The following is an 11,748-nucleotide window of genomic DNA, read 5'->3' as shown; positions in this document are numbered from 1 at the left end:
CAGGGCTCTGCCAGTGCTCTAATACAGTAAATGTCTCCCTCATGTAAAGAAGAGAACTCACCTGATCTTCAGTAATCAGTTTTGGGAACTCTATTCCACTCTGCTGCCTCTCTGTTAGAGTCCCCTATGAGACACAACCAGAAAACCCATTTCAGCTTTCAGAAAGCATCTTTCCTTACATATATCACCTGAATTGCTATTCCCAGTCTCTGCACAGTACCTTTTTCTCCAGAATGGCATAGCCTGCATCAGCTGTCGCCGATTCCCTGCGCTCATCCTCTCGGAGCGAGCTGACTGGCTGAAAACTGTTCTTGAAATTTTCCTTCTGTTTGTTCAGACTTCGGGCCCAGCGTTCCATGTCCTTTGCAATCTTGAGGGGGGGGGGGGGGGGGGGGGGAGGGGAGAGGGTGAAGATGGCAAAAGACTGTGTAAGGAGAAATTATGTCTTACCTGATAATTCTCTTTCCTTTAAATCCTACCAGATCAGTCCAGAACCTGTGGATTAGGACCTTCAACCAGCAGAGGGAGACAGAGACTGATTTGTGGGCTTTGCCCTAAGGGCACCATGCAGCCTTAGGTCTTTCAGTATTTCAAGTAACATAGCTGTGGTGAATAAATAATTCTACATCCATCTGACTTGTAGAATTATATAAATATCTACATTCTTTAAAAATGTAAGAATTAAAAGAACATACTCAAACAACACTATGAAATCATGAGCAGAAACCTTATTAGACAACAACCAGAAGATACAATAAAAGAACCAGTAAGTTTTAGTCAGGAATCTGGACTGGTCTGATAGGACTAAAGGAAAGAAAATTAGTTAAGACACAATTTCTCCTTCCTTAGCATCCTTACCACACCAGTCCAAAACCTGTGGGATGTTGCAAAGCAATACTCAAGAAAGGTGGGACACCAAAATCCATGCCCTAAGCACTTCACCTCCAAACACAGCTTGTTCTTGCACCCCATCATCAAGCCTATAGTGCTTCATGTAGTAATGATAGATGACCATGTTGCGGCTTTAAAAATTTCTACTGATGCTACTGCCCGTGGCATTGCACAAAAAAGCCAAAACTGCTCTAGTGGAATGTGTCCTTAGTCCTAGTGGGGGGGGGGGGGGGGGGGGGGGGGGAGGGGTGGCTGTTCAACTTTTAGTATAGATCCTGCAAAAAATCACCTCCTTCAGCTACCATTTAATAGTAACTTTTGAGTCTGCTTCATCTTTTCTTGCACCTCCAAAGACAAGTAATCTATTTGATTTCCGAGAAACATTAGTGACCTACAGATATCTAAGAAAAATTCTCTATCAAGCAAATGTAGCAAATCTAAACTCCTCTCTGCTAAAGGAGAGGCAGACAAGGTTTCACATGGAAAGGATATACCTTAGGAAGAAAAGGAGGAACTCTCCCCAACAGAAACCCCTGCTTCTGTAAATTGAAGGAAGGGATCTTTTTGTGACAAAGCCTGCAACTCAGATATTCTGTGTGCAGAAGAAATAGGAAGCAAGAAAACAGTTTTGAGGGCTAGGTCTTCCAAAAGTTGTCTTCCTAAGATGTTCAAAAGACATGTGACCCAGAGCTTTAAGCACTAAATTCAAACTCCACTCTGGATGGGAAGTACGTAGGGGTGAACAAATACGGACACACCTCTAAGAAAACAAACCATATCTTGATGTGTTGCCAATGCCATGTTTTCCATTCACCCCGAAAACAAGATAAATGCTGCCATGAACTTTTAGGGTGCCTAAGGCCAAAAAATCAATGTAGACCCTCCTGAAGAAATGCTAAAATATTCGCTATAAGAGCAGTAAAAGGAGATAATCCTTCATCAGAACAAAAAAAAAAAATGCTCTCCAAACTCTTGAATACAATACTGAAGAGGAATGCTTCCTAGCTTGGAGCATGGTGGCAGCCATCTCTTCCGAGTACCCCTTGCATCTTAAACATGACCTCTCAAGGGCCAAGCTGTAAGACACACGTGTGTTTGGGCCTTTCATTATTACAAGCCTGTGACGAAACTGTGGGTTTCTAAGCCTGAAAACTGTATTTCATGAAGTATATTTCTCCTAATTGGTGAGCAGATGGCATTTGGTATGAGTTTTAAAGCTGTAGCAGAAAAACAATCTCTCTTTTCCAGTTTAAGGCAATCTGCAGTACCTTTAGGCAGCCACTTTCAAAATTGATGCCATGGGCTCTGATTGGCCCTGGATTTCAAATCTAGCCTGAAGGTACTGGATTCTCCCCAGTCTCAGCCAGAGAGTGGAGAGAGAAAGATCTCTTTACTGAGACCAGCTATATTTCCTGAACTCCCCAACAACAAACATTTAGATAGTTTTATAATTGATCTATACTCAGTTACCTGCTATTGTTTGCTGATTTCACCTTTTTCTGTTCACTGTTCAAGTTCTATGACAATAAACATTATTAGTTTATTGACTCTGCTATCCTGGACTAAGAATCCCGGTTTGTATTTTTGGGTCTATGGGTGCTTTCTAGGAACTGTGGGACTCCTGGAATGTGGTTCCAGTGTCCTAGAAATCACCAGGGAATAACCTGCAAGTGGGAGACTAGCCTAGAGGCAAGTGGGACCCGGTTAGTGGGAGGAGGGTACTAATATAGAGCACGTGTCCAGATGCAGTGCTGGGGACAGACCCTCCAGGTAGCCACAGGGTTAACCCAAGGCAGGTGCTAGGCGTTTCATGACAAGGCCCTTGAATGAGAAGACCCTCTCCTCTGGGGGAGGAACAGTAAATGATCTACTTAGCCGAGATTGGGTGGCAGAGCCGGTGGTGGGAGGCGGGGCAGACTTCTACGGTCTGTGCCCTGAAAATGGCAGATACAAAGCAAGGTAAGGTATACACAAAAAGTAGCACATACGAGTTTATCTTGTTGGGCAGACTGGATGGACCGTGCAGGTTTTTTCCTGCCATCATCGACTATGTTACTATGGGCCAAAGGAGGTCTGCAAACCGTGGCCACCTGGACCATTCTGGAGCAACTAGGATCATTTGATCTAGGTGATTTTGAAGAGCAATCTGAAGGGCTCCTATCTTGGCGAAGTTTGACAAGGGGACATCAAAAGGGAATCTGCAAAAAGATAAGAAAATTTCAGCTTGTACTTGTGGCTTATCATATCAAAGACCCACTGGTTTGAAGTGATAGCAAAGTTTCTCACCTATAGCAGATGTTCTCCAAGGACACCAAGATGAATATTCTCAATGGTGGGTGACATCATCCGACACAGCCCAGTGTGGGAAACACTCCTCAGAGTCTATTCTAGAAGCATTTGGAAGCAACCACGATGTATGTGCTTGCCATCCCACCCACTGTTGATACATGGGATCAGTTCAGTCTAATGTTGTAGGATGAGACACACTCCTCCAATTGGCTGTGCCTGCCCCCAGAAGCAAGGCTTAGCCCTCTCTGCTGGGGTTTCTATGTCAGTAGTATCCATCCCTCATCTCTTGCACTGGCCACAAAAATTTAGACTGGTGCTATGGCTTAAATCGGATCATCAATACACTCTTCTGAAAGACACCTGTCCATTCAAGCTCTCCTGACAGCGCTGGGTAAAGCACCCCTCTTCCCCCAGAAAGAGCCCAGTTTAAATATTTTTAAAAAAGGTGTACAGTACAACTCTAACAGCATGATGTTTATTTTTCTGCTTTCCAGGTTTGTGACAATGTCTTTATTGAAAGAAAAGTAAAATAATGTATAAGGTGGCAGCTAGTAGGAATTTTTTGTTGGGGGGGGGGGGGGGGGGGGGGCGGAGGAATCTCACTTCCCCTTCACTCTTGCCAAAAAAAAAAAAATAATACAGCAAAACCAGATCAATAGGTATCCCCTGCTCAACTAAAGCTCGGTCCTCCAACCAGTTCAGGAGACCATGTCTAGGAGCTGCATGGCCTGCTGATCACCATCTGCTGGAACAGAGAAAAATACTGGAGACCTAAGGCTGCACAGGGCATAGCCCGCTGGTTTCTAACTTCATCTGTAGGTCTGTGGGCATATCTCACAGGTTCTAGAATGGTCTGGTAAGCCTTATCTACACAAGGCCTTAATCCATTCATTTACGCTGACGACTTCATACTATACATCCCTACAAACATGATTTAGCAGAAATCACCAATCAAATCAAGCTCAGCTTAAACATCATGAACTTATGGGCAAACACATTCCAATTAAAACTCAATACAGAAAAAACACACAGTCTCATCATCTCATCCCAATACAACACATACAAACCCACAAACATTAACACCCCAGGATACACCCTCCCTATTTCAGACAGCCTGAAAATTCTCGGAGCAACCTCCAACTAGAGTCCCAAGCTAAAGTCACCATAAAGAAAATAATGTTTCTCTCAATGTGGAAACTAAAACATGTGAAACCATTCTTCCCGAGGGAAATATTTTGCAACCTGGTACAGTCAATGGTACTAAGCCACGCAGACAATTGTAACGGAATCTATGCGGGATGCAAAGAACAAATTGTAAAGAAACTTCAAACTGCCCAAAACACAGCAGCAAGGCTTATATTTGGAAAAACGCGTTTTAACAGCGCCAAACCACTCCGAGAAAAACTCCACTGGCTTCCAATTAAGGAATGCATCGCATTCAAAATCTGCACGACAGTTCACAAAATCATCTATGGCGAGGCACCGGGATACATGATAGACCTCATCTACCACTCAGAAACACCATAAAATCAGCACGATCATACCTAAACCTCCACTACCCAAACAGCAAAGGACAAATACAAATTCACCTATGCATCCAGCTTTTCCTACCTGAGTGCACAAATGTGGAACGCACTACCAAAAGCAGTAAAAACCACACTTGACCACTTGAATTTCCAGAAAGCACTAAAAACAGAACTGTTCAGAAGGGCATACCCCACCGACCCAACATAAAAAACCTGGACAATTGCAACACAACGTAACCAAAGATCGTAATGGACATATCCTAACTCTTCTGTTCCCTCACTAAGTTCTCCCCAATTGTCTTTACCATACATGTATCTCACTCTACCATAATATCACCTTGATATTACTCGCAACTTGTATTTGTTCACACCGGAATCGGTTAACGCCGATTACGGCACTATGTAAGCCACATTGAGCCTGTAAGAGGTGGGACAATGTGGGATACAAATGCAATAAATAAATAAACAAACATTCTAAACACAACGCCTTCCATGTACACAGCACTGCAGGAAACAAGGGGTACAACAGTTGCTGAGGAAGGGGACGCATGGGCATGAGTGTGTGGAGAAGGCCTAGCAGTGGGTCATGGCTGCAAGCTTACCTGCTGGGCGGTTTTGGTTTTGTGCTTTTCTTTCTTCTCTTTACCCTCCTTGGTGCTGCTGGGTCCATCACGTTGAGTCTCTGACTGCTGATCTGAGGCTGGGATATAGGTCCGCTTCTCTCCATCCCAGTACATGTACTTCTGTGTCTGAGCATTGTAGAAATACTGAAACAGAACCCAAACATTAAGAAAATATAGATGAGAAGCCAATGGGTGTTAGTCATTCAGCAAGAAACAGAAACCCAGATCAACTGTCACCAAGACCTCCAATGTACCTGAGAATTAGGGTCATAGTAAAAACCTGTTTGTGGATCATAGTAGTACCCTGAGGTCTCATCATACTGGTATGTAGACACATCTGGTACAGCTATAAAGGAGAAAACACTTGTCAAATAAAAGTGAGAGAACCACTGAGGCATCCTATATAATAAAAAGCACCTCCAACGTTCTGAAGCTGACTTCGTGGCACTAAACCTTGAAGCACTTGTGCTCTCTGAATTGACGTCAGTACTTCCTGGTATGTCACACGCAAAAGCTGACCAACCAGAGGTGGGAGGACGGACACAAGAGCAGACCATCCAGAGGTGGGAGGGCGGGTGCACAGCGGCGAATGGATCGATCGTTCAACGAACCTGCACGCTGAGTTGTGCACTGCAGCAGAGGTTGGCTGGTTCACAGAGGGCAAGAGAGTTGTCCGGTACTGTTAGGGGCAGGGCAGAAAGGAGCATCGCTGGGTGGCTGGAAGGGGGGGGCAGGGGAGAGAAGAGCATCGGTGGGTGGCTGGGTCAAAGGAAAATGGAGAACCGCTGGGTGGCTGGAGTGGGGGCAGAGGACATAGGACAATCGCTGGGTGGCTGGAGGGGGAGCAGGGGACAGAGAAGACTCGCTGGGTGGCAAGGGCCGGGGAGAGAAGAGCATCACTGGGTGGATACGGGGGGGGGGGGCCAAGGAAAAAGGATCATCGCTGGGTGGCAGGAAGGGGGGGGGGGGCCAGGGGACAGAGCAGACACGCTTGCACCCACTCACTCTCTGTCACACACTCGCACATTCACTCACTCTCTCTCACACACAGTCTCTCTCACACACACTCCGACAAAACCCTTGCTAGCGCCCGTTTCATTTGTGTCAGAAATGGGCCCGATTTACTAGTGACATATAAAACACAGAGAAGATCTTAAGTGCGGAATGACTGTTGTACAATGCATTCTGCTAGAATGATTACTTTTAGTTGGATACTTTGGTTCCCTTTTTATCTGTGGGATGTACTCACGATATTGTTTGAAAGATTCCTGCTCTGTGCCACCAGACCCCGGTGTTGCTGGCGTCTGTGCTGCCTTGGCAAGCTGGGGGGGACTCACAATGTCAGGCTTCAGGATGGCTGGAGAGACAATAGTGTAGGGCTGCACCTATGAGCAAAAAAAAGAGAATAGATAGCTGTGGACCCATTCTCATCTCCTGCACATATATCATATACTACTATGAGATCTCCCTTATTCCAATCCAGGCACAATCTTAATGCCCAACTATCAATAACGTGACTGTCACTCACTTAATTACGCTATTTATACCACTTTATTTATAAACTGCATATATTTATTCTAATGTACTGATAACTGGTATACATGTATCGTCCTATACTCGTATTTCATTCATTCATTCATCCTTATACACTCTTAGAGTATAATATCTCTATTACATATTACCTGGGTTAGAACAGAGAACTTGGCTATACAGAATAACCCTGTAATAAATACTTGACAAATACATGGAGTGGAGGAGTGGCCTAGTGGTTAGGGTGATGGACTTTGGTCCTGAGAAACTGAGTTCGATTCCCACTTCAGGAACTGGCAGCTCCTTGCGACTCTGGGCAAGTCACTTAACCCTCCATTGCCCCATGTAAGCCGCATTGAGCCTGCCATGAGTGGGAAAGCGCGGGGTACAAATGTAATAAAATAAACAAACTTTCATTTAGTAAAGGACATCACCACTATCTCCAATAGTCCTTCACTTCTATCACATGTCTTTTTCAAGTTGAAGTTCAATGTTCACTATACAAACTGATTCTCTGAGCAATCCTTCTGGATATCTGCTGCAAACTTCCTTTAAATTGAACCAACAAATGTTCACCCTGCAGGTCTTCAGAAAGTATAACAAACTGCTAGCCTGTTCATCTGTCCTTCCTTGGGTAACTGCAATCCTTCATTCAAACATCGATCTCCACGGTTGTTGATGTGGTGGATCTAGAACTGTACTCAGCACCTTTCTGTTTAAAGTATTTCAACCCAACACTAACGTAGCGTTTCTCCCTTTGGCTTCTTCAGGGGTTGAGCTTGTAACTTTTAACGGCTGCTTGCACAGGACCAACCTCACTGGTTGCCAGCACGGGCCAGCAGTTTGAGTTATACTTTCTGAAGACCCACAGGGTGAACATTTGTTGGTTCAATTTAAAGGAAGTTTGCAGCAGATATCCAGAAGGATTGCTCAGAGAATCAGTTTGTATAGTGAACATTGAACTTCAACTTGAAAAAGACATGTGATAGAAGTGAAGGACTATTGGAGATAGTGGTGATTTGCTTTACTAAATCAAAGTTCAAGTATTTGTAAAGTATTTATTACAGGGTTATTCTGTGTAGCCAAGTTCTCTGTTCTAACCCAGGTAATATGTAATAGAGATATTATTCTCTAAGAGTGTGTGAGGATGAATGAATGAATGAATGAATGAAATACAACTGCACATATATAGGAAACAGGACACCTGATCAGGACACCTGGGGAGTAGGGTGCTTACAGAATAAAAGCACAACACTGCTTCTGTCAGAACACATGTAGTGCAGGTGTCTTCCTTTTTTTACAAAAGTACTTCAAGTGTTGTAGAGTATTAAGCAGGCAGACTGGGTTGATCAACTGGACCTTATCTATCATCTATTATGCTGACGGCCATTCACCCCAGATGTGGCTGCGGTCAAGTTTCTGAAATGCTCCACTTCTGCAGGGTTCTTTTGAGGTGATAAAACTCACTTTTGCCTCAGTTCTTGGCACCATACCTGAGTTTTCGTATTGGTGCTCTGCCCAGAGGCAGGAGACTCCTGGGTAGACTTTTGCTGCCCTGCAGGCACTCCTGCACTTTGTGCAGCTTGTTGGTCAGATCCTGGCAGCGTGGACTCCAGTGCTGTGTCTGCAGCTGGAAGAAGAAGTGTTACTGTGGTTCCTGTAAACAATGCCCATCATTACAGATGACACAAAGCCTCAAGAACATCATGTGCCTACACAAAGCCCTGAACCAAAACAATGGAGTAAGATAGAACCAAGCCCTAACTGCCACAGACTAACAGAATTCAAACTGCTCACCAATCTGTACATCTGCACAGATAGAACAGAGCTGTATATTAGTGCTGTCCTTGCCTTACCTGTGTCCAGCTCCGATTTCCCAGAGGTTGCTCCAGCTCCAGGCTGTGACTGGTGCTTGTGAGCATACTGTGAAGCATCTGTACCCTGCTGCTGTCCATATGACTCCCCCTGCTGGTAAACGCTATAATCCAGCTGCTGATCCTCTGTAGAAGCCTAAAACACAAACACTGACTCAACAAATCACTTTCACTTTAATCACTTCCACTTTTGTTTGCCTTCCAAAGTGTTTCAGCAGGTGAAATGGCATACAGTGAAAGAGCCATATCACTATTAACTGGACAGAGGTCAATTTTCAATAGTTGGTCATCCACATGACATTAAAGGATATCTTATCTGTTTAACTTTAGGTGGATTTTCCACAGCACTATCCATTTAAGTGGTGCTAGTGAAAATCCACAGATAAATATCCAATTAGTAGCTGAATATTCATTAACTTTTGAGTTTGGGCATACCGCTATTCAAACAATAAAACCGACATCACTGTGAATTTGCGCAGCCAGTATGAAAAAGTGTCCCTTTGTGTTTTGACAAAAGAAAATGCATATAAAAGGTTCTCACTAGGTGGTATCTAACCCCCGAGAGGTTAAAATGGAAATATCCAGATGAACTAGGAACCTTTTTTATATATTTGGTGGAACAGCTTCAAAGTTCAATGGTTCTATAGGCAAATTACTGAGATCATGAAAAATCGAGGGAAGTAGTTGTGGATGCAAATCTCAACACCTATCTACGGGGCTGGATAAGGGGGGAAAAAGAAGTGGGAACATCTAAGAAGACTAGAAATAGCAATGGCCTGATGTGAATTTGCAGCTCACTGGACGGAGAGTGTCCAGTGGTGCGTGAGGCGATACTAGATGGAAAAGTAAACAGAGAGGATGCTATGACAGAGCAGGAAAAGTGCGGCTGAGCCTTCAACAAATGTTAAGAGGGTAGGAGGTAGGTAGGTGAAGGTTAAACAAAGGGGGAGAGGTAGTATAGGCTGGGGGTTGTTAGGGAAGTAGAGAGGTAGGATGAGGAATGGGATGGGGAGGGCGGTAGAGGAGAGACTGCCAGCTGCCCAAGAACCAGTTGGCAGGATAGGAAGTGTGTAAGGGCAAAGAGGGATGGGGATATGGCGAGGGGTAATGTGTTATGACATGTATTAGAGAACAGCTGGTGGAACATTAAAGGTATGTAGGTTTATTTTGTTGTGCACATTCCAAGAGTTTTTTTTATTTCTCCTCTGCAAGTTGCAAAGAGTTAACACTGAAAAATTTCAATAAATATTACAGATAAAAAAATTTTGACATTACTGAGTGTAGCTGAAGTAATAACAGAGACAGCTAAAATTGAGAAAAAGCTATATGTAGCCTACAGACATGAGAGACGAAACAGTGTACAGAACTATAATAAAACCTGATCCAAGGCAAAACTCAAAGAGATCCAATAGGAGGGGACAGAGAACACTCTCTGGCCACATCCCTTTTTCTGGACAGATAAAATTGCTAAATGGCCAAAGTTAACAGCCAAAATATCTGGATTTTGCTATTTATTTTTTTGGAAACACTTGTGGTTATTGCTGCTGCTGACTGTATAAAGAGAAATTAGGTCTTGCCTGCTAATTTTCTTTCCTTTAGTCCTACCAGGGTCAGCCTAGAACCTGAAGGTTTTGCTGCTAACCAAGATGGAGTACAGAGAATACTGAGTTATGAGCTCTGCACTAAGAGGGCACTGTGCAGCTGAAAGCAACAGTCAATTCATTTTCTACATTGTATGAATTAAGTACAAGCTATTTCCAGTCCCCCTTAACTATGAAACCTTGAAATTAATAAATATCACCTGGTATAGTGATTTCAAGAAATATATAATAGAGAAACAGCAACAAACAGCAAACCAACAGCTCCTTGAGCAAATCGTGCAGACTCTGCCATAGGAAGGGACTCTAGACTGGTCTTGTGGAAATAAAGGTAAGAAAATTAGTAAAACCTAATTTCTCCTCCTTTACATCCTCACCAGATCAGTTCAGAACCTGAGGGATGTAGCCAAGCCATCCTTAGAAGGGGGTGAGCCTTTGAAACCCCTGCCTCAAGGACTGCTGCTCCAAAGGCCACTTTGGATCTCACTGCAACATCTAATCTGTACTTTGTGAAAGTATGCAGAGAGGACCATGTCACTCTGCAAAATCAACTACCATTGTTGCATTCTATTCTGCCCAAGAAATCAAAATAGCTCTTAAATGAGCTCTCAAGCCTCAAGGAAGTTGTTTTCCCTTGATAATACATACTGAGTTATTACCCTCCATAAGCCCAAGGCACGTCAAGCTTCTAATAAACGTAAGCTCTGTAGAATATTGACATCATATTGAGATCGGCGTCTTTTTAAGAGCAGGCGTCATTTTCAGAGTCAAACATATTGTTTCCAGCGAGGAAAAACACACTGACAAAATGAGCAAGTTCTGGTTTTTGGATCTGATTCAATGCAGAAACTGTGTGTTGACATTTATGAAGATTTTGCTGAAGCGACATAGCCGAGAACCCAGAGTCTCCAGGATAGCTGCTATATTGCAGTGTGGATTTTGTAGACTGATGAACACAGCACATAGACTTCCTTCATAAAGCCTGATAGAAATAATAGGCAAAATGGGACCCTGTCGGACTTGAAAGGTTAAGTGCTATGCTATGATGTTATATAAACAATGAATGGTTTTATATATTGAAACATTTAAACATCTGCAAAAGAGTATTAATGACAAAAGGAAGAAAGAAAATAATAAAATGGACAGAGGGTTTTTTTTTTTTAAACCGATGAAGAATGGTAGTTCTGGTGGTCAATCAATGTGAATGATTGACTGAATAAAGACACAGACATACAGATGCTTTTTCCTCCAGAACATTGTACTTCCTCTTTTTTTTATGTTGTTTTGACAAGGGTAAATGTTTGAAACCACATTTCAGATTTAAATCCACATATAAGATTTGAAGCCACATTTGAGTTTTAAGAAAGGAGTCTTCACGATTTTGGTGATGAAGTTGTTTACGTAGTAGAAGTATCTT

At 43.2% G+C, this 11,748-nt stretch overlaps 1 protein-coding gene across 3 annotated transcripts in view; it reads right to left on the bottom strand.

The window, feature by feature from the left end:
* RBM10 (RNA binding motif protein 10) overlaps window positions 1–11,748 on the bottom strand; it is an 80,869-nt gene that overhangs the window by 24,262 nt on the left and 44,859 nt on the right. For all 3 annotated transcript variants that reach the window (XR_003943740.1, XM_030217815.1, XM_030217816.1), the window contains exons 13-19: window positions 8,716–8,869; window positions 8,353–8,489; window positions 6,579–6,714; window positions 5,584–5,675; window positions 5,309–5,473; window positions 221–370; window positions 62–124 (exon numbers count right to left, since the gene is read on the bottom strand). Coding sequence is in view for 2 of the 3 variants with exons in the window: in XM_030217815.1 (XP_030073675.1) it covers window positions 62–124; window positions 221–370; window positions 5,309–5,473; window positions 5,584–5,675; window positions 6,579–6,714; window positions 8,353–8,489; window positions 8,716–8,869 (897 nt within the window). In the remaining variant the exon portion in view is untranslated. The remainder of the gene's footprint in view (window positions 1–61; window positions 125–220; window positions 371–5,308; window positions 5,474–5,583; window positions 5,676–6,578; window positions 6,715–8,352; window positions 8,490–8,715; window positions 8,870–11,748) is intronic.

Source organism: Microcaecilia unicolor, chromosome 11 (genome assembly GCF_901765095.1).
Source record: "Microcaecilia unicolor chromosome 11, aMicUni1.1, whole genome shotgun sequence".
Classification (NCBI taxonomy): domain Eukaryota; kingdom Metazoa; phylum Chordata; class Amphibia; order Gymnophiona; family Siphonopidae; genus Microcaecilia; species Microcaecilia unicolor.
Note: the sequence above shows the minus strand (reverse complement) of the source record. Positions and strands in the feature narration are given on the sequence as shown.